This window comes from Antechinus flavipes, chromosome 2 (genome assembly GCF_016432865.1).
Source record: "Antechinus flavipes isolate AdamAnt ecotype Samford, QLD, Australia chromosome 2, AdamAnt_v2, whole genome shotgun sequence".
NCBI lineage: Eukaryota > Metazoa > Chordata > Mammalia > Dasyuromorphia > Dasyuridae > Antechinus > Antechinus flavipes.
In genome coordinates, this window is record NC_067399.1 from 26,786,034 (window position 1) to 26,810,112 (window position 24,079).

General features: G+C 35.9%; 1 protein-coding gene across 2 annotated transcripts in view; it reads left to right on the forward strand.

Moving 5' to 3' along the window:
* The window catches only part of CTNNA2 (catenin alpha 2), a 1,459,872-nt gene that overhangs the window by 1,325,804 nt on the left and 109,989 nt on the right, over positions 1–24,079 (forward strand). For both annotated transcript variants that reach the window (XM_051974336.1, XM_051974337.1), the window contains exon 13: positions 15,613–15,764. In XM_051974336.1, the coding sequence (XP_051830296.1) occupies positions 15,613–15,764 (152 nt within the window). The remainder of the gene's footprint in view (positions 1–15,612; positions 15,765–24,079) is intronic.

Below are 24,079 nucleotides of genomic sequence, written 5' to 3' on the forward strand. Positions count from 1 at the left end.
CCTTCTGTCTATATATACTCCTAATTGTCCCAATAATGAGAAAATTCTTGTAAGTTACAAGGATCATCTTCCCTACGTAGGAATATAAACAATTTAGCCTTATTAAGTCCCTTATGATTTCCCTTTCCTGTTTACTTTTTTTTCCTTTGCTTTAGTCCTATATTTAAAAGCAAAATGTTCTATTCAGCGCTAGTCTTTTTATTAATTTTTTTTGAAATTTCTCTATTTCATTGCATTTTCATTTTTAACTTAAAGACTAAAACTTTAGCCTACTCAATTTTTCTTGGTAAATAATTCTTTGTGTTATCCTAAATTCTTTGTTCTTCTCAATATCATGTCCCAAGCCCTCCAGTTCTTTAACGTAGAAACCAATAAATCTTATGTTATCCTTTCTGTGGTTCCTTAAGACTTTTTTTTTTTTTTTCATTTTGACTCCTCGCAATATTTTCTCTTTGGCTTGAGAACTCTGGATTTTGGTTATTAAATTACTGGGAGTCTTCATTGTAAAATCTTAGGAAGTGATTGGTAAATTATTTCAATTTCTATTTTATTCTCTTGTTCTAGAACATTAGGACAGTTTTACTTGATAAAATATTGAAAGATGATGTCTAGATTTCTTTTTTTTATCATGGTTTTTTCAATGATTTTTAAATTATCTCTCCTAGATCTATTTTCTAAGACCATTGTTTCTATTTTTTCATTCTTTAGATTTTGTTTATTTAGTTCTTGATCTTTCATAAAGTTCTTACTTCTATTTGTTCAATTGTAATTTTTAAAGAATCATTTTCTTCAGTGAGCTTTTGTATCTCCTTTTCAATTTGTGCAATTTTACTTTTTAAGAGATTGCTTTTTAAAAAAAATTCTTTAGTGAATTTTTGTGCCTCTCTTTCCAATTGGCCAATTCTGTGTTTTAAGGCATGGCTCTCTTTGTTTTTTTTTTTTTTTTTAACTTCTTTTACTATTTGTCCTAACCTGATTTTTTTAATTTTTTTTTTCATTATTTATGTGTCTGTGTTTGTATGTGTGTGTGTGTATGTCTCCTTTATCAAGCTGTTTACTCAATTTTTTTTATTCTTTTCTTACATCACTCTCATTTTTCTTCCAAAATTTTCCTCTATCTCTTTTACTTGATTTTCAAAATCCTTTTTGAACTTTTCCTTAGACTGAGACTAATTCATTTTTTCCTCTGGAGTCTTTGGCTATAAGAACATTGATTTTGTTTTCTTCTTCTATATGTGTTTTGATGTTCTTTTTCACCATAGTAACTTTTTAAGGTTAGAATTTTTTCTTTCTGTTTTTTGCTAATTATCCCAGTCTATGACAACTTTAAACATCTTGGTAAAATAGAGTTCTGCTCCAGGGTGGAAGGTGCACTTTCCCAAGGCTCAAATTTTTTGTGTAACTGTTTTCAGAGATACTTCTTGGGACCTGTAAGTTTTCAATTCTTCCTGGATTGAATGATCTAAGGAAAAATATTTACTCTTTTCCTGGCCTATGCTCTGGGCTGTGAGTGATCATAAGCATACTTTGTCTGTCCTGCAATTGTGATGAGGGTCCCTACTACACTGATTACAAGAAGCTGTAGTATGGTAGTGCTGTTCCTTACCCTGGAACTGCCACTCAAGACTGTGACTCAGATTCAAATGGACAAATCAACAGAGTCCTGCCCTAGCTAGCAAAGAGATTCCTGTAATCTTCTTCTGACCAGTTGCAGGACTCCCTTACCACCTGTGGGCTGAAAGCTCTGGAAACAGCCCCTGCGCTGCTGATTCCATATGTTTCAAGGCCTATTGCTAGTTTTCTGGGACCTGGTCTATGCTGTTGGCCTGAATTGGACTGCGCTTCCATCTCACTCCTGTACAACCATCCTTTTCTATTGACTTTCTGAGTTCCATGTTTGTTTTTTTATGCCTAGATTTACTTCATTGATTTAAAGCTAAAATTAAATAATGAGCAATCAATCAATTTACTAAGCACATACTATGTGTCAGGAACTTTGCTATGTACTGTGGGTACACAATTTCAAAGATTTCTCCTACCTTAAAGGATCTTGCATTGGGAACCACGTAGACCTTCTTACCCACTTTTCTTTTTTCTTTCTTTTTTTTTCCTGATTCTCTTCTCTTCTCTTCTCTTCTCTTCTCTTCTCTTCTCTTCTCTTCTCTTCTCTTCTCTTCTCTTCTCTTCTCTTCTCTTCTCTTCTCTTCTCTTCTCTTCTCTTCTCTCTCTCTCTCTCTCTCTCTCTCTCTCTCTCTCTCTCTCTCTCTCTAATAACTTTTTATTGACAGAATCCATACCAGGGTAATTTTTTACAGCATTATTCCTTGCATTCACTTCTGTTCCGATTTTTCCCCTCCCTCCCTCCACCCCCTCCCCCAGATGGCAAGCAGTCCTTTACATGTTAAATAGGTTACAGTATATCCTGGATATAATATATGTGTGCAGAACTGAACAGTTCTCTTGTTGCACAGGGAGAATTGGATTCAGAAGGTATAAATAACCCGGAAGAAAAACCAAAGTGCAAGCAGTTTATATTCATTTCCCAGTGTTCTTTCTTTGGGTGTAGCTGCTTCTGTCCATCCTTGATCAATTGAAACTGAATTAGCTCTCTTTATTGAAGAGATCCACTTCCATCAGAATACATCCTCAAACAGTATTGTTGTTGAGGTATATAATGATCTCCTGGTTCTGCTCATTTCACTCAGCATCAGTTCATGTAAGTCTCGCCAGTCCTCTCTGTATTCATCCTACTCTTACCCACTTTTCATGTTAAAAAATATAAACTGACGACTAATAAATTTATGTCTGTAAGCATTGAGTTCATTCCCAGCACAGTGCTAGAAAGGTATTTTATTTCTTCATATACTTTACTACCCCTTCACCGGGATACAAAGACATGAATGAGACAATTATCACCAGTCTTAAGATGAGCTAGATCTTAAAAGCCATCTAATCCAATTTTCTCAAGATTATTCTTGTTCTACACTCAATTATAAATTTAAAACCAGAAGGAACTTTAATGGTCATCTTGGCCAGCCTTGAATTTTACCAGATAAGAAAGCTTAGGCTTAGAAGGTTAAATGAATTGCCTAAAACAAAACTGAAGCTCAAACACAACTCTTCTGGTTTCCAAATCCCATTCTTTTTTCAACTACTACATGGTCTATCTACTTCAAACATTTTATTCTCCTTTATTTTACTTCTACATTTTTCACCCTGACAACTTCATTACCTGATATGAAGATGGTTTGAAATAACTGAAGAAGGAGAGACAATGTAACTCCAAGAGGGCTACACTCATTTCCTGAAGTGATGGAAATATTATAGCAACTTGTTTTTAGAAAGTTGAACAAGAAAGGCTCTCTGACTTTACCAGTAGATACATCTTCCCCCCACAGAGAGAGGAATTCTCTGCCATGGGAAAGGATTTGCTTGAAGACACGTACCCCATAATTCTTGGCCCAACATTGTGATAAGGCTCTGCCAATTTAGCAATACCACTTTAAGTTGCACAGTGGCAAGAGCACCTGACCTGGAATCAGAAAGACCTAAATTCAAATTTGGTTTCAGATACTTTTTAGTTATGTGACCTTAGGCAAATCACTTAAATCTGTTTGCCTCAGCTCTTCATCTATAAAATAAACTGAAAAAGGGAGTGTCAAACTAGTCTAATATCTTTGCCAAGAAAACTTAAGTAGGATGATGAAAAGTTGGACATGAGTGAAACATGATTGAGCAAAAGCAAAATGGTATTTAATTTATTTCTGGGCCCTAATGAAAACCATCATGACAGATCCACTGGATTTAAATTCAGTAGGACCTAGATTCAAATCCTGCTTCAGACAATGGCTAGTTGTATTGCTAGTTGACCCTGGGCAAGTATTTTAATCTCTGTCCCTCATTTTTCTCATCTGCCAAAAGGGGAAAAAATATTGGGATTCAATAGCCTATATTGTCTTTTCCAGCTTTAAAACTTACAAACCTGTGATAATGTAGTGAGATTTTCCAAAACTTATTCCCATGACTTCTAGAATCTAGGGTCATTTATACTCCACAAAAAAAGGATTGTGGGAGGATTTTTGTGGAGATGATAACACAGAGCAACTAATAACTGATTGTTTGTTATGGATAGAATTTCAGACTCTTATTCTTTGGAGCCACTTCCACCCAAAAAAGAGCCCTTGCAAAGTTTGAGAGCCCTGAAAGATCTTGCCTAGAAAATCAAATCTCAACTTTGGAGTAGGAAGTAGGAAACTTTCTTTATGGGTAATGGCTCACCTCCCAATCAAAAGCTTTATAAAACTAGCAATGGATCTTTTCCTCAAATCTGAGAGGGCTCTATATAATTTAGTTTAATTGAAACCAGACATACATCCTAAATTTGTTTCCTCTTGTTGCTCATCTCTTCTTCACACATATGGTTAATGACTCATGGGCCCTAAAAAAAAAGAGCAATGGACCTGCACCAGAAGACCTGGATTCAAGCCATAATCCTGACACTTAAAAACATAGAACTGGGGGCAAATTATTTGGCTTGATGATATCTTTATTTTTAAGATAAGAATAATTACAATGATAGAATTAGAAAGATAGAATAATTAGAATAAACAATCTTTCAACAATATAAACAATCTATAACAATCTATTTTCAATGAGGAAATCATTTTGTATGCATTTAAGCATTATATTGTGTGTTATAATAACAATAATATTAAAAATGACAATTATCTTCTATGTCTTTCTTTCTTTTTTTAATCTCTTCTTGGAGGGACTGTACCTCAGATTTTGTTAGTAGAGGTTATTCCTGGAAGAGGGAAATTCCCCATCATTGTTAGTTGGAACTCTATAAGTTATAGTTTTACGGAATTGTCAGCCATGATGCTGAGGGATAAAATAACTTGCAAAGGATCCCACAGTCTGTGTTTGAGGCAGAACCTCACTCCAGGCTCCAAGGCCACCTCTCTAACCATTAAACCATATTATCTTTAATGCTGCTAGTGTAGATTATTATTATTGATGTTATTGTTGTTTTATTATCATTATTAATTATCCCTGGCTAAAAATAAGCAAGATGGGAACTAGCTCAGCCAATGAGCGATGGTAAAATGAATACTATTTGCATTTTTGGATGCATTTCAGAAATACAGACGGAAGTTGTTATTTTTATAATTCCATATCAGAGATAGTGTTAATATATAATGTGTGAATCGTGAATGCAAGGCTGAGCTTTGTCCTAATTAGCAGGGCTATAGCAGTTGTCTACGGGAAGTACTTTAAGACTATAACAATGCAATCTTGCTTTTCATGTGTTCAGTTTTTTCTGGGTTGAGGTACATTATCTTGGATAGAAAAATGAGCTTATTTCTCCAAATTATCAAGCTTCACTTATTTTCACATTTACATACAAGCTTTTATGTGTCCCGGTGTTATTGTTGTTCAGTCATTTCAATCATGTCCATCTCTTTATGATCCCATTTGGGGTTGTCTTGGAAAAAACACTGGAATGGTTTTCTGTGTTCTTCTCCAGCTCATTATACAGATGAGAAAACTAAGGCAAACAGGTTTAAGTGACTTGCCCAGCCTCACGACTAATCAGTGTAGAAGACCAGATTTGAACTTATTAAAATGGTCTTCCTGACTCCAGGACTTGTACTCTATCCACTGTGCCTAATAAGCGCCCTAAAAATTCATTTAAATTCCCCTCTAGTTTCTCATTGTGGTCTAGATATGGCCCAGGATTCTTTCGAAGAATCAGAGAAATCCAATCAGATTGGAACTTTGGGTAAGTGGTTCATTACAGCAATATATGAATGTCATCCACTAAGACATAGAAGACTCTCATTTTGTGTTGGTGAAGAGATTATCCACATCCAATGAAACCCCAGATTTGTGAAATACAGGAGTGATATGTCGTTAGTAGAAGTGAAAGGAGGATGCACACTATGGTAAACCAATGGATTATGAGTCTGAGGAGTAAGGGCAGAACCTCCTGGACTAGCTGATATTAAGGACTTGAATATTCAAAATTCATGATGGTAACCCAGGTCAAAGAATAAGAAAGCAAAGAGAACAACAAAGGACTGTATTATATCATCAAAAAATCTTATAGTTGCACCGTTAACTCAACTCTGGCCTGAACAAGAATCCTATCCGTTTTTTTTTTATCTTTCTTAATTCTGTCCTCTGCATTAGAGACAAAGCTGCTCCTTTATTTTAGAAAGTGATAACAGAGACTCAGAAATAAGAAGATACTTATCTAAGGTCTCAAAGCAAATTTGTGACACAGCCAAGCTGAGAAGTCAAATCTGCTTATTTCAAAGTCAAGTGTCCTTTAAAATCTATTACCTGTCTCTATCATTACATGTTTTCTCTGTCTCCGTAAGTTCCTGTCTGATAAGTAATACTCATGTTATCCTTGTGAAATCACTTAATCTATCTGACCCTGTGAAATTAGATTGGGTTCAGTATACTCTGAGGTTCCTTCTGGGTTTGGTTATATTTATGACTTTTTATCTCTCCTGGGGCTTGATCTCAATATATTAAATATCATGTGAGTCATAAATATGGGGCTATTACAGACATTAGCTACAATATGTGTACACATCTTATGTTATCTTTCTTGATTATTTTGTTGTTGTATGATGACCAATTCTTCATTATCCCATTTAGGGTTTTCTTAGCAAAGATACTAAAGTAATTTGACATTTCCTTTTCCAGCTCATTTTACACATGAGAAAAATAAGGCAAATGGAGTTAAGTGCTTTGCCCAAGGTCACCCAGCTAGGAAGTATTTGAGGCTAGATTTGAACCCTGGCATTCTTGACTACAAGCCCAAACTTTATCCACTGTACCACCTACCTGCTTCTCAACACCAATAACAAATCCTGTTTCACTATTATCATCAAAGTCTCTTGGGGGTAAGAACCAGATAATATTTTTCTTTTTGTTTACTGAAGTAATTAAATAGGATCAGAAAACACTCTGCAAGGATTCAGTTAGCCATTTAATGGCAATGATGGTTATAAGGTCATAGGATCACAGGTTCTCAATTCCTTCTTTCCCTATAACCAAACTAGTCTTCTAACTTCGATTATCTCTGCAAACATCCTGCAAACTGGTGAGATGCTGACGTTCCTCAAGGACAGGACTCCCCTATTAAAACAACAACAACAACAAAGCTTTAGTAGCTTCCTGTTGCCTCTAACATAAAATTCAAACTCTTGTTTGATATTTAAAGCCTTTCACAATCTTCTTCCAAATTGACTTTCAAGATTGATTTCATCTTTTCCCCCATAATGCACTTATTATTCTAGTCAAATTGGCTCACTTGCTGTTCCTGAAAAAAACTTGATCTTTTGCCTCGTGGACTTTTTAGACAAGTATTTCCTGATGTCTGGAATTCTCTATCTCCTCAAAATTTGCCCCTTAGATTCCTCAGTGCCATCCTAAGCTGAGCCATCCTACAGCTCTACCATGGTCATCTTTAAATATTGACCATCTGGAATCAAATTTAGAAATTTTGATGTATTTAATCTAGATATTGTATCTAGATTTAGACGTGCTTATTCTTAAGTATGTTATTTCTTTCAATAGACTGAAAACACCTGAACAATACAATCTGTTTCCATTTGATCTTTCTTAATCTGTTCTAATTTCTGTTATAATGTCTGACAAATAACGGCTGCTCACTAAATACTTGTTGGATTTAAATTAAGACTGGGTTCGCATTTGGGTTCTAATATTCATAAGCTATATGATCTTGGGCAAGTCCCTTAACTTTCATGTGTCTCAAACATTTCTCAACAGTTTCAGTCAATCAATGCAAGATTTTTAAGTCATTTGCTCTATTCCAAGCCATTGGGACAGAAAAGCCAAAATGAAATAGCTTTTCCCCTCAAGAAGCTTTAACTCTCCTGGAAGAGACACCTGGATATATATTATTTTGTACAAACTAGGCATATATACATACATATATATATATATATATATATATATATATATATATATATATATATATATATATATATATATATATATATATATATAATTATAAGGGAATATGGAGGGAGAAAGAAGCTCACCAGCTGCTAAGGGGATGAGGAAAGATTTTCTATAGGAAGCAGAACATGAACTGACAATAAACATTGGTAGAGGAATTTCCCACATGGCTGAATCCCTAAGATACTCTTTGTGTTTGCATATTCTGATAAATCTCTTGTAAAGCAATATGTGCTCATTCAATCAATTCTGCTGTTTTCACTGATCATCTGATCTGCCAACATCTCCCTGAATTTTCTCAAGCACTGAGAGGAATGTGTTTGCCAAGGGAAACATGATGTTTCCTAGATTTTGTTCAAAATGAGGATATATTTAGGGCAGTATAGAGGCAAGGAGCCATAGTCACTGCAGAAGACAGCCTTCCATCTTTTGTGTCCAGAATAGAGGAAAGGAGGCAGTAGAATTGAGAGAAAAAGATAAAGTTCAGTGCATTGAGGGGGTGAAGGACAGTATTCAGAGGGAAGCTTGCACTCAGGGGACCACCCCACTTATCTGATCCATAATGTAGTAAACATCAAAGGCAAGATTTAAATCCAAGTCCATTGGAAACCTTTTATATGACCTTTTCATGTGCTATAATAATAACTCGGTAACTAGGTGCTACCGTGGAGAAAGTACCAGTCCTGAAGTCAGGAAGATTCATCTTCCTGAGTTCACATCTGCCCTCAAATATTAGTTGGTTGCTTCATCCTGTTTGCCTCAGTTATCCTTCTATAAAATGAGCTAGAGAAGAAAAGGGCAAGCCATTTTCGTGTCTGCTAGAAAACCCCAAATGGGTCACTATGAGTAGGACATGACTGACCAAGAACAATACCATAATAATGACTAGCATTCATGTAGTGCTTTGCAAAACACTTTCTTCAGAAAAATCCTGAAAAATAAACATTTTTTATGATCTTCATTTTAGAAAATAGGAAACTGTTTGGAACAAAAGGGGGACATGACCTGCTGCGGGTCACACAGCTGATTAGAGCTGAACTCACATTTTCCTAACTCTAGAGCCAACACTCTATCTACTTAGTCTCATTCCTATACACTTAATGATTCTGAAGTAAGTTTATCTGGAATGGAAAGATATCTGGCAAACATAGCAGCATTTTGGTATAACCAAAGGCATTGCAGATATTTATATCATTACTTTAAATTAAACAGCATGCTTTATACATCATTTTTTTTTTCAACTCTACAATAACAAAGAGAAGACAGTGTGCAATGGTGGGTAGGGTGCTGAGCTTGGAATCAAGGGAAAAAATAAGTTCAAATCCCACTTTGGACACAGCTACTTGGTATGTTGAATGGGAATTTGGGTCTGGAATCAGTAAGAGTTCAAGACATCACTACTTAGACTAACTATGGGCAACTTAAACAGAGTTTGCCTCAATTCAGTCATCTGTCAAATGAAAAGATCAACAGCATGTGTCTCCTGATATTGGGTGAATTAACTAAGATAGCATTTGTGGGAGAAATAGAGCCAAGATGGTAGACTCACTCATGATATCCTCCTATCTCTCTCCATATCTTTAAATAATAATTCTATACACATTCTAGAGCAGCAGAACTCACAAAAAGATGAAATAAAACAATTTTCTATCCCAAGTCAATTTAGCAGCTGAAAAAGTCCCTCACACTTGGATAAGACTGGAACACAGTCCAGCTCAGTTCAAACCCACCCATCCCTGGTCCTAACAAACCAGTAGCAGACCTTGGGAGCCAATGAATCAACAGCAGCAATGGCCACTGCTAGAATTCTCAGCCCGCAGATGGTAAAGGGGTCAAATAACTGGTCAGATGGAGATCACAGGGGATCTCTTTGCTAGCACTGAGGCAGGATTCTGTTTCTTTACCATACTTGGATCTAGGTCTCAGTCCTGGCTAGCAATCCCAGGGTGAGGAGGAGAAATAATATATAAAAGCTTGTGGACTCAGTAGAGCAGGGACCCTCCTCACAATTTCAGGGCAGAAAGAAAGTGCTGGTGGTCTTTTACAAAATATAGCACAATTCAAGAGAGAAGTAAACATCTGTCTTAGATTATACTATCTTGGAAGAAATGAAAATTTACAGATATCGAGAATTATCAGATAGCAGCTGTTCAAAACTCCTGAAGCTTGCCACAGTGTACCTTCCATCATGGAAGGAGATCCTTACTTTAACTAAAACCTAAATATCAAGAAATAGGCTGGGAAATGAACAAACCATAGAAAAGATTCTAATCATAGAGAGCTAATATGGTATAAAGATCAAACACATATTCAGAAGAAGATAACAAAGTAAAGTTCCTATATCCAAAGTCTTTAAGAAACATCTGGATTGTTCTCAGGCCATGGAAGAACTAAAAACAAAAACAAACTGAAAATCAAAAAAAGTTAGAGAACAAATGGGAAGAAACAAGAAAGTGATGCAAACATTCTGAAAAACGAACCAACAACTTATTAAAGGAGATGAAAAAATATACTGAAGAAAATAACACTTTAAAAAACAGACTAAGTCAAATGGGGAAGAAAGCACAAAAAAATCAAAAAGAAGAATGCCTTTAAAAGCAGAATTAATCAAATGGAAAGAAAGGCATAACAATTCACTGAGGAAAACAAAACAAAGCAACTTAAAAAGTAAAATTGGACAAATGGTAAAAGGAAATAAAAACTCACTAAAAATTCTTTAAAAATGAGAATTGAGCAAATGGAAGCTAAGAATTTTATGAGAAATCAAGACCAAACAAAAACAAAATGATGAAAATATAGATGATAATGTTAAATGGCTCATTGGAAAAATAACAAAAACAACTGTCACGGCTGGCTTGGGATTTCCAAAGAGAGATCATTTAAAAATATTGGCCTATCTGAAAGTCATAATAAAAAAAAAATAGGCATTGTATTTCCAGAAACTATCCAGGAATATTGCCCTAATATTTTAGAACCATAGGGTAAACTAGAAATGAAAGAATCCACAGATCACCCACTGAAAGAGAACTCAAGATTTAAATAAAATGGATATTATTTGTGAAGCCCATAGCATAGTGCCTGGCACATAGTAGCTACTCTATAAATGGTAGCTATCTTCATCATTTCCATCATTTTCTGTTCAATATTATCTCAGTTTCAACTATAAAATAGAGTTTGGAATCCTAAAGTCACTTCTAGCTCTGATGTCTGAGTACTACATATGTTATTGTTATCATTATTTGTTTATCATTATTGTTAATTAATAATTATTAATAATTATCGTTATTGTTATTTGTAGATGAAGAAATTATAGTCAGAGATTTGGAGCGATTTGCTTATTATCCTACAGGTAGTCAGCACAAATTGTAAGATTTGAATCTAGATCTTTTTAGTATCTAAGTATCATCCACTTTCTTTCCATTATACACTTCTGCTTTACAATAGAAAATGTGTCAAGTATATGAATATCACTTAAATGAAAAGCTCAGCTACCTGAAACAAAGAAGAAAATAGGAACTGGGTCCCAAATTATTTCCAATAGGTAATGTAGTTGTCACAGGCTTGGGTGGAATGTTTTCATCTGGTATTCAGAACCTAGTGACTGTGGCTGGAAGCTTCTATCTACTGAATTTGAAACATTCTAACACCCAATGGCCAGTGGTACTGCCTGAAGCACACACACTGACATCAATCCGCCTGATAGGGAGGAAAGAGGCAGAAAAAGAGAGACAGGAAAACTAGATACATGAGGCTGAGGATATTAAGAGTCTAAGTAGACGTCCTCAAGGGCATCACTGGGCTACAGCCCAATACAATAGTGGAATATCATCATGAAACCCTTGAATCATCAAGAAAAGGAGCCACCATAATAACTATTAGCTCTTTCTGGCTAGACCTTGTAAAATACTCATCTTTCATCCTCATGACAGCCATGGGATGTAGGCAGAAAAAGTGTTATTATAAACCCCATCTCATAGATGTGAAGTGCTCTGGATGTCTTAGAGTGGCACATAAATATTAGCTATTATTTATCATTTCTCTTTTTATTGATATAATGTAAAGGACTCGTAAGATCATAGATTCAGAGTTGGAAAGAGACCCAAGAACTCTAATCTTGATCCTTTAAAGGAAACCTTGGAGAAGGGAAGTCATTTGCTCAGTGTAAATAATAATAATAATAATTTTAATGATATCAATTATCATTATTATTGATAAAATTGTTAATAACTTACCAATATTGCACTTTGGAGAATGGATAGAGCCAGGTTTGATTCTGCAAAGACCCCAGTTACAGTCAATTCTTTGGCACATTGGCTATGTAACCCTGGAAAAATACACCTCTCAATACTCTATACCAATAACATTAAACACAATTAGAAATGGGAGCCACTAAATCATCCATTATGATCCCTGAAGACTATATATTGCCTTAGCAAAAAAAAAAAAAAAAATATATATATATATATATATAGATATATAGATATATAGATATAGATGGATATATAAATTAAGTAATAAATATATAAATATGTATTTATATGTACATATTTAAATGAATATAGTTTTGTTTATGTTGTTTACATTTCTATATGTAAGCATATACACACATATTTAAATTAATACAGCAACATTAAAATCAAATAGGATTTTAATCTAATTTGAGTCATATTTGAAAGTATTGTGAGCCACATGTTCAACACCCCTGCTCTAGAAAACGCCCTAGAACTTTGTAAGTTAAAGGGAAGATGTATAGTTGCATTAGTAGAGGGAGTTTCCCCACTTGGGAGTTCAACATATCAATGAAATCACAGATTTAATTCCTGTTGCTTTATTGCAATTCAAGGTTTATGTAATTGTTTATATACATTATTGCTGTACATCAATACATTGAGACAGAGATTAGAGATATCCCCATTTTATAGATGTGAACCCTGAGCCCCAGAGATATTAAATGATTTTCATAATGTCATGCAACAAACCAGTGTCATAAGCAGAATCTGAACTAAGTAATTTTGTCTCCAAGCCTAGATATTTGATTACTCCATCATTCTTTCTTACTACCATGCTGTATTGTTGTTATTATTGCCATTTGCCCTTCATTCTCAAAGAGCACCATGACATCAGGGAAGTGCTGCCATGACATGCAAGTGAATTGGATTTAAGTGATGGAGGACTGAGTAAGGTCACCTGTCTCACTTTTCCCTCCAGAGACATCTGGATCTATTCCTAACCTATAGATCAGGATGACTGGTGTAGGGCCTGTCTGAAACTTCCAAAGATATCTTGGGGCTTATGGGCTAGGACCATGCTTTAAACCCAAGTCACTCTGATTTGGTCAGTATTTGGGTCCTAATTCTCTCAGAGTGAATATAATAACAATTGTTTGTATTTTGACTAGAAATCTTAAGGGTCTTCCCCTTTTAGATTAATTTTCTTTGTTTGTTTGACTAGGTAAAAGAGGCCTTTCTCTGCCTCATTTCTCACTGATTAGACCTTATCTCAGTCAAACTGAGACCCGTTAATGAATTTAGCTTAAAAGGATCAAGATTTCTCACACCATCCAGGGCCATTTCCTGTCATCCTGATCTGTATCTTGCTACTGGACCCAAATGGCTCTAAAGAAGAAAGATAAGTTTGGGGGAGAAAGTGAAGCTGGAAACTTTGCCCAGCCCTCCCTCACTTAAACCCAATTCACTTGCATGTCATGGAATCACCTCCCTGATATCATGGTGCTCTTCCAGAACAAAGAACACATAACTACCTTTGGTTAGGAGTTGGAGGAGATTGACTGGGACCAACTGGGACTGGAAAGTTGACATGAAGAATACAAAAGACCAAAAAACCAATTTTCCAATGATGTTCATTTTAAATTAAAAGGAGTCTTACCATGTCAATGGAGTATTCTCCAAGCCTCAGACTAGGGTCATGAAAGGGGGTCATTTTCTAATGACGTGTCTAAGTGAAGTTTGTCTAAATTTCATTCTCCGGTTTTAGTAATTGGCTTTTTCTGATTCACAAGAACAAAAGCAAAATTCCTTTTGCTCCCCTTCTCTGGAATTTCCCCCTAAGCAAAGCCAAAACAAGAGAGCACATTTAGTATAGACCTTTGCTCTGATCATCTTTACTCCACTCAAGGGCAAGGCAGTGCTTCATTTGCACTCTGTCAGCCAGAACTAAGAAGCATGATCCCTTTGTCCATTAAAGAGCACAATTCTCCTTCTCTGACCCCATTTGTGGATTTTTGTGGGAAGAAATGGATTCAAACATGAGTCATTTCTTTACAAGACTGTTCTAGTGAGTGGAGTAAAGCTATCATAGTTCTCTCCCTATAGCAGAGAATGAATGTTAAAGTGTTCAAAGGAGGAATAGGTGAGAGGATAAAGATGAATCATCCCAGAGAGCTCAGAAATGGAAACAGATGAGTGATGTTTCCATTTCATTGTCCTTGTAAATAAATGGATGCCTCAAGGATTCCATTTGCTCTAAGAATTGATTGGTTTAAAATAATACCTAAGCAATAGAAATGTTGAGGTGTTTTTGAAGAGACTTTTTTTTTTTTTTAAAGAAAGGGGTAGATTTGGTGGTAAAATATTTCAGCTCCAACATTCATAAGCAAATATTCTTGGAGAAAAGCAAAACACGATATTAATCAACACAAATTTTCAGATACTTTCCATGTCTCAGGCACTTTGCTAAGTTTTAGAGGTACAAAGACAAAGAAGAAGCCATTCCCACTCTCAAGGAGCTGACATTCTAAAAGGGAGCCAATGTACCTACACGGATACATACATATAAATTAGATATGAAATGACCTTAGTTTAGTTTTGATAAAACTAATGGTAGTGGATAGGGGTAGGGTCAGAGTGGGAGAAAGAACAAGACAGACCTTCTGCAGAAATGGTGTTTGCTTTTAAATAAAATAGATATGAGCTTGTAGAAACCTGTCTAAATCCAAGATAAGGTTATTCTTCTAGCAAAATTGCAAAGGATATGAAATCTTGATTGTGTTTTGCTTCCCTTTTCTTTCTCTTCTTCCTAAGATGATTTCCTCTAGTCATCTATCCCAATAACCAATTCCTACATTTTCTTTGTGGTTGTTTTTTTTTTTTTTTTTTTTTTTTTTTTTTTTAAACCTGATTCAAACCTGCAACCAACAAAGGAGCCTATACATGTATTCATGCTAAAGTATCAAGGCTTTCTTGTGATTATTTATTTGATTTATCTAATAATATGCAATCATTCTTTCAGTGATGACAATCAAGGAATGAATCCCTAATAGTTGAATTTAAGACTAAATGGAAAGAGACTTTTTTGCTTGGTTTTGACAAGGTTGTCCTTGGTATCCCTGGGACATTTGGTATCCCTGATGTGAACTCATTGAACTCATCAAACCATCTTTGCTTGGAGGTTAATGCATGCTTTCAAAACGAATTCTGAAGAATAAATCAGTTTGCAAATTTCCAGACCTGGCAGCTTTGACCCTTTATTTCCCTCTCTGTATAATAGAATCAAGATTCTCTAAGGTTGCTTCTTCTGTGAAAGATATTGGAACCCACATAGAAAGGAAAATCTATAATCTCATTGCTTTCCATTGTTTGTTTGGTTTCCCTCCAGTTATGCCTCGTTTTGCGGAACAAGTGGAGGTGGCCATTGAAGCTTTGAGTGCCAACGTGCCTCAGCCCTTTGAGGAGAATGAGTTCATTGATGCTTCTCGGCTGGTGTATGATGGAGTTCGAGACATCAGGAAAGCTGTTCTCATGATTCGGGTATGTAAGCAGCTGGGAGAACAGAGATGAAAATGAACAGAAAGCAATTAGCCCTATTTAGGACTGGAAGAGTTAACCCACTTTTTAGTTAAACTTTTTAACCTTTTTGATTGTGTATATTTGGAAACGAATACCAGTTGGATAGTTTCCCAGATTTAGCATCGACAATGGTCTTTTAGCTACTTCCCAATGAATAGGAAAAGCAGAGGTGCCACTGGTTATGCGCTAATTGAGAAAATGGTACTTTGCCTTCCTGAGTGTTCATTTCAGGCTCTGTTTTCAAGTGATCTCTCCTCCTGGTCCCTTCTGCTATATTCCTTCACAGCCCTTTTTGCTTCCATCAAGATGGGCCAGAGAGGTGCCCCTTTATTGTTTTCACCTGCTTTGCTACTTTCCCTAAAATCTCCACAGAATTAGGATTTTTTCCTAAGTATTTAGGTGAGGGTCTTCTGATTGAATTCCCCCTATCCTTTCCTCACTTCTGGCCTCTACCAAATATATCTTTTGAATAAAGAGTCTTTGTAAGATTCCAGGCAAACTCTGTTTTCCATTCAGGAACACTGGACTCTGTGTGTCCTAATCCTTCACACCTAACAGCCTATTTCACCTTTCAAAGGCATTTGGAATACATTGCAGCAAGCACTAAGTGGGAGGATCATAGATTTAGAGTTGAAAGGACCATGGAGTCTTTGAGTCCAGTTACTTCATTTTACTGATGGGAATTCTCAGGCAAAGAGATTGTGACTTGTACAGAATCCCCAGATTGTGTCTGAAGGGAGAATTGAATCCAGATCTGATGATTCCAAGTGCATTCATCTGTTTCACTACATTTCCTCTGGTCCGTATCTAGGGAAAGATAACATGCTATAGTAGAAATGCTATGGGCTATGGCACAGTAAAAAAAGAGACTCATTGAGAATTAAGGGACCTGGATTCAAATCATTTCTGATGTTTATACCTGTGCAAGGCAATCACTTAGTCACTCTGTGCCTCTGTTTCCTCATCTGTAAATGAGGAGCTTGAACTAGATAATCTAAGGATCTTCTTTATTTCAAGATCAATGTGCACAGTCAGTGGAGAACTAATTCAAGTCCTATTTCTGATGTATTAACTATATAACCATAACTAAATAAATTCCTTGAGCCTCATCTGTTTTTTTTTTTTTTAATACTAATACTTCACAGGTTTGTTGTAAGATTCAGATAAATTATAGTAATGTCAGTAAAACACCTTACAAATCTTAAAGGACTATGGGAATGCCAACTAATGCTATCATTTTTCTTTATGTTTCCCCAGGATATATAATCCATAACAGTCATGTTTGTTTGTTTGTTTTTTAATTCATTCATTCATCCATTAATTCATTCATATGGCCATATCAAATCTATGTGAGGTAGACAGAAGTGACATTATTAGACCCACTTGATAGACAAGAAAACTGAGGCTGCTAAATATGAGTCTTCTTCAGCTACTTAGGGGCATGCAGATACTTAGTTACAGAATGATGCCCCAGGTCTTGTGATTAGCCAGTCAAATGTACCATACTGCCTGTAGTAAGGTTCTCAGTGGGATAAAATCCTTTCTTTTACACAGAGATATATCACACTGTGCCTTAAGGACTTCCACTCCCAATCTCACGTCTTCTAATAGGACTTTGACTTTATTATTTATCTATCTATCTATTTATCTATTTATTCATTCATTCCTTCATTCATTTATCTATTCACTTTGTGGAGGGTGGGGAGGAAAAAGGAGGCAAAGTCAGTATGTGATTATTCATCAATGACTATTATTCATCATCAGGACAATAGAGTCACACAGAAGAAACAGAAATATGGAAGGGAAATAGGGAAATTGTGAAATTTGACCTCACATTTCAATCAGTACCCGTTCCCCAAGAGATCACAGAGGGCTGATTATAAATTCTCTGGTGGTAGAATCAGGGCCAGCCCTGAGTGAAATTGTTGCTGGGAAAGTCTGTCCTCAGTTCCCACATTTTCATTTTTCCCTTCTTTTGCCCCAATCCAGCGTCACCCTATGCTTACCACCTCTTAATGCCTTCATGGGAAGTACTTTGTGTCAGTTGGCGTCAGAAAATTTTGCACTCAAATCTTGTCTTGTGACTTTGGAAGTCATTTAACTTTGGACCTTAGATCCTTATCTCTCAAATGAGGGAGTTGTGTGGTGGTAGTAGGAATAGACTACTCTTACTAATATATTACTACTATTGGTAGTAATAGCAGCAGCAGCAGCAATAGTAGTAACAGTAGTAAGAGTAGAAGTGGAGGAGTAATAGTCAACATTTATGCAGTACCTCCTACATATAGGCACATATAAGCATTCACAAATATTATTTATTTGAATCTCACAACAACTCTGGAAAGTGGCTACTATTATTTTCATTTTACAGATGAGAATACTAAGGCAAATTAAAGTTAAGTGCCTTATCCAGAGTCATAGAGCTAGAAAGTTTCTTAGGTGGAATTGAAACTCAGGTCTTTCTAACTCTTAGCTCAACTAGTTCTGTGTTGGGACTCCTAATATAATTTCTTTTTTCTATGAATCTGTGGACTTGTGACCTCAGTAGTAATTTTGGCTCTGCCACATACTATGTGGACAACTTGGATTGATCACTTAATTAGCCAATGAATAAGTATTGTTAATCACCTACTCTCTATGAGATCCTGGGCTAGGTGGAAACTCTACCCATAAAGAATTTACATCATAGTTATCTGAATCTCATTCTCTTCTACTCCAAATGAAGGGATTAAATGAGATGGCCTCCAATGATCTGTTAGACCTGTTTTTTTATCTGTGAATGGGGATAAAAAATATGGATTATCCATTATTATTATAAAGTGCTATATGAGCCATATACCAATATGAACTTCTAAGCTATTAATTCTGATCCCTGATCACTGTCTTTTGTTATTCTCCCATCATAGTATATTATATACTATGTATAGTATAGTCCTTCCCAATATGAATTGAAATAGGTAACTGCTGAGCTCTTTTTTATCTCTAGATTATGTGATAACTTTCCATATATTGCATAATAAAAAACAGATCTAGAATGACTTGCTCATTTCTTCAAATGACTTTTGTTATTGTTTTATTGAGTTTGGGAATGTATTACTTTGATAGTTTGATTTGTATTGCATCCAAACTGTAAATTAACTTTAAGAAAAATCATTTTTATTATATCGGGAAAAAGAAAATTGGTCTCTGAGTGTTCATGTTACTAATGAAGAGACTGATACTCATAGTGGGAAGCTTCTCATCCCATTCTGCACTGTGGTAATAGCAGAGCTGGCTTAGGGATAAGACTCGTGATTGCTGTGCTCTCCCCATTTACCTGTTCCCCAAATCAGATGTGATCACCAAGTTCTTATACAGCCTGTATCTTATCCTTCAAGAAAAAAAAATAAGGATTCTTAAAGCTGGTGTTCTATTTACCACTTTCCTCCCCTTGAACAGGGCCGTTAAGAACAAAGTATAGCAGTGAGTGGAGAATGACCTTGTGTAGCCCTCAGAGACCTTGGCTCATTCCCAACCAGCAGCCATTCAAGGGGTTAAGCAAATCTCCGGCAGCTCTTCAGCTGAAAATTGGAATTTGTAGGAATGGATAGAGTGTCTTTGTGGAAAATTGCTGAAATCATAGCATTCTGTGCTGTTTTGCAGCATTTGAGTCTGTATTGTGGAAAAGTCCAGAGTACATCTAGGGAAATAAACAGCATTCTATCCGATCCATCATCATCTTTACCAACTTCATCTCAGGCCAGCTGAGAATGTAATGATCCTGATCTGCGCATGTGTTCATGTATGTGATTATGTGCATACATACATATATGCGCTCATGTACATACACACACAGGCGTGTGTGTGTGTGTGTGTGTGTGTATACACTCCCAAATAACACAAAAACCATACTATACCACAGTAGAATACCCGAGGCCTAAAGTGCTAAAGTTAGCATGAAGAACGCACATTTCCAAGTTAATTGTTCCCAATATTTTGCTCTGATACAACCATGAAAAGTCAGACTAGGAAAAGACCTCACTCACTGGTCACCTAGTCCAACCATACTAGAGAAAGAATTTGTTCTACAACATCCCCACATCTAATCAGTGCTATGGTATAGGGATAAAGCGGGTATTTTATGTATTTATTTGTTTAGTTTTGGTAAGGCAATTGGGGTTAGGTGACTTGCCCAGGTCACACAATTAGTGTTAATTAATCTGAGGCCATATTTGAACTCAGGTCCTCCTGACTTCAGGGGCAGTGCTCTGTCCACTGTGCCATCTAGCTTCCCTCAAAGCATGCATTTTCAGTGATTGGGAATTCCCACACGGGAAAAACTTGGTGGAGCAGTAGAGAGAGAAATGGATCTGGAATCAGGAAGACCCGAGCTGAAATATGGCCTCAGACACTACTAGCTGAGTAACTCTGACAAGTCACTTCACTCCGTTGACCTCAGTTTCCTCATCTGTAAAATGAACTGGAGGAGGAAATGGCAAACCACATCAGGATTTTTGCCCAGAAATTCCTAAATGGAGTTTCAAGAAATTGGTCATGATTGAAAATGACTAAGCAATAACACATGAAAAGCCTCACTCTTCCAATTTAAAACAGCATCTTCTCTACAAATTTTAATTTTCAAATTTCCTGGAACATACGAACCTAAATGGATTGTCTTGGAGTCAGGAATAACTGTGTTCAAATCCTACCTTAAAAAACACACATTGTGCTTGTCTTTAGCAAGTCACTTACATCAGCTTTACTTGCTGATATGCAAAATGGTGATAATAATATTATTTACCTTAGGGGTTGATTTTAAGACTCTAATAAGACAATTTAACTAAGAGCTATGTAAATTTGATCCATTTCTATTTGACAAGGAGTTATAAATCTGGAGTAGAGGAGGTGATCTCTTCCTTATAAAAAGCTTACCAAGTCAATGAAATTACCCATCTGTCCTTAGGCAATTGGGTCTTTTAGTGGATAAGTACCCAAGGAATTGAGTCAGGAAGATCTGAGTTCAAAAGTAGATACTTATTGTGTGACTCTGTGCACATCATTCAACCTCTGTCTTCTTCAGTTCCCTGGACTGCACAATGGAAGTAGAATCAGAGAATATACATCCCAAAGTTGTCATGATGATCGAATAAAATAATATTTGGAAAGTTCTCATCACAGTGTCTGGCATGTAGTAGGGATGATGTAAGCATTTGTGCCCTCTCCCCTCCTCTTTCTTCTTCTCTCCTTTTTTTCCTTCCCCTTCCTACCCTTTTCCCTTCCTTTTCTTCTTTCCTTCTTTGCTTTTCTCTCCCTCCCATAACCTCCTGTCCTCTCCTCTCCGGTCCTGTTTTCTCCTCTCCCCTCCTTTTTCTCTAAGAAAAGTTCACACTTTCTGATTCCACTCTCAGAAATAGAAGCGAGGTTGGCTTAAGTCATGTTGCATTGGATTCATGAAAAAGGGGGTTCACTGTGAAAGTGATACTGACATGTTAACAAAGTTTTCTAAGTCATGTTTGACTGACTTATGAAAAGCAATGTCAAGTGTTTATAAGCACCTGTTTACTTTGAAGGGATAATTATGAAGCATTATTGCCTATTCATTAAAGCAGACTCCTCCAGGGACCTTTACGCAGCAATACCAAGAGGGGGACACTAAATGCACTAGAAAAATTAAAATATTTAATCATTTAAAATCATGAATAATTCAGCCTTTGCTAATTCAAATTGGGCCTTACTTGTCTAATCCCAATTGAAGCTTTTTGTACCAGCCTCCTATGTATCTGCAGGCAGTAAACCACTTTTGAATGAATGAATTAAGGAACAAATGAATAAACTGATTGAATGCTTATTATAACACCTTTAAATGTTTGTTTATGAGGGTACTACAAAGATTTGGGGTTATATATTTAGAAAAATAGAATGTCTTGGAAGCCATCTAATTTAACCTCATTTTGTATATGAGGAAACTGAGGCACATGTTAAGTGACTTGTGTAAGATAACACAGGTATTATTCCATAAAAAAGATTTTGAACCTTCATCCACTGACTCCAATTTTAATGTTCTTCCCTCTAGGCAACTCTATATAATTCACATAGTTCATTTTTGATATCACACTTTAACTTATTAAGAACAGTGCACTATGTTTAACATATTATTTGCTGTCTAGAGGAAAAGGGAAGGGGAAGGGAGTGAGACAAAAAATTGGAACACAAAGTTTTACAAGAGTGAATGTTGAAAACTATCTATGCATATGTTTTGAAAATAAAACATTTTTTAAAAAGATAAATCTTGTTTTACATGTAATTTAAGAAAAATTAAATACTAAACTCATTTTTAAAAAGAAGTAATGCACTACCAGTTTTGTATTTTCAAAGCATATCTCTTGGCTTCTTTTAAGATTAAGCTTGAATCTTACTTCAACAGAAAGCTTTCCTTGTTTTGTTTGTTTGTTTGTTTTGTTTTGTTTTGTTTTTTCTTGGTGGTTAGTGCCTTCTCCAACTGGACAGATTTCCTCAAGTTTGTCTCCACTAGGAGTATAAGAGCTCCTTGAGGGTTATTATTGTTTTTCAGTCATGTTGGACTCTTCATGATTGCAAAGACCATACTATCCATGACATTTTCCTGGCAAAGATACTGGAATAGTTTGCCATTTATTTCTCTAGTGAATTAATGAAGAGATTAAGTAATTTGTTCAGGATCACTCAACTAGTGTGTATCTGAAGTCAAATTTGAACTCAGGACCTCCTTATTCCAACACCGACACTCCATCCTTTGAGCCACCTAGCTGTCTTTCTTGAAGCTAGGAAATGTTTATATTTCTTTGTAGTCACTGAATTTGACATAAGATTTGGCATGTATTTGGAGACTGAGAAATGTTTAGTGATTGAGTAACTGACCTTAATCCTCCCAAGGTTTTCAACTCCTACCATTTTATATTATCCTCTACACTTGAGGAAAAAAATAACCATTTGTAAGGGAAACCATAAAAATCTCTTGTCATCTAGGACTATCCTCTTCCTTCAAGCCTGATGGCACTGTTGACAAATTAAAATTCTTCCAAATAGTCTTCCCAGATCATTCAACAGAAAGTGCTCTTGTTTCCTCAAGCACACTCAAACATTTATTCCTGGAGTTCTTTTTGACCCAATCAAGCCTGAATTTCCTTTTGTACAAAAGGAGAAAAAAGTGTCTTCAGAGCTGTGATTCATTCATTGCTCCATGGGAACTCCTGTTGAAGAAATTTCTTTCTCTGATGTGGAGCAACAATTGTTCTGGAACTGGTAGAATGTTTTGGAGTCATAAGGGAGCAGTAGAAAGTTAATTGTCCAACTTCACAAAACCAGGATGGGGTGGAGGCAGGGTTTAAACACAGGCACTGCTGATTTCTAGGCCAATTTTCTGTCCACTAAATTTTTGCTGCCAGTGAAGACCCTCAATCCATTGATTTAGAACTGGGACATGATTTAAAGGTAACCCAGAGGAATCTTCTCATTTTACAGATTGGGAAACTGAGGTCCATACACACAAATGTTTGTGTACATTCATTTGAGGACTGTATCTATGTGTATATCTGTATGTGTGGGAGTATTATATAATCTATCTATATCTACTTAAGCAAATATTTAATCCCTCTCCTTAATTTAAATTTAAAATTTAAAACTGGGGAGAATGGTCTGTTAAGCCAAGGGGAAAAAAAAAGATTTTAAAATGGTGTTTCTTTCAGCAGACACACAATAATTTTATATTCAAATAATTCATTATCCTTTCTCTATAAATACTATATCTATTTTTTAAAATGGATTTAAAAAAGCAAAATCTGTTATATTCAGTATTAGTTCAGGAAGCAAAGCAAATAGCTGCTTTCCCTCCTTCCACAAGCTGACTATTCTCTTCTTCCCAACAAAGAACTAATTGTACTATTGAAAAGGAAGGACTTCAGTGTTTCACACACTTATTAGAGTGGATGGGACCTTGAAAGGTCAAGTACTCCATCACCCTGTCTCTAGATTCTCAATAAAGTTTTGACAAAGATAGAGAGGTAACAAACACAATGTGTGGAAAGGGCAGTAGACTTGGAAATGGAAATATGGGGTCCAGTTCTGACATTAGCAAACCATGTGACTCTGGAGGAGTCATCCTCACTCTGTGGCTTAGTTTGCTCATCTATAAAATGGAGATAATAATGCTTAACATTGTTTAGGATCACTCCTGAGGAAGCTCAAGTCAAGGTAATTGGCACTTATTGGTTGATAGCTATGTGTCAGGCGTTATGCTAATCACTGATGATACAAAGAAA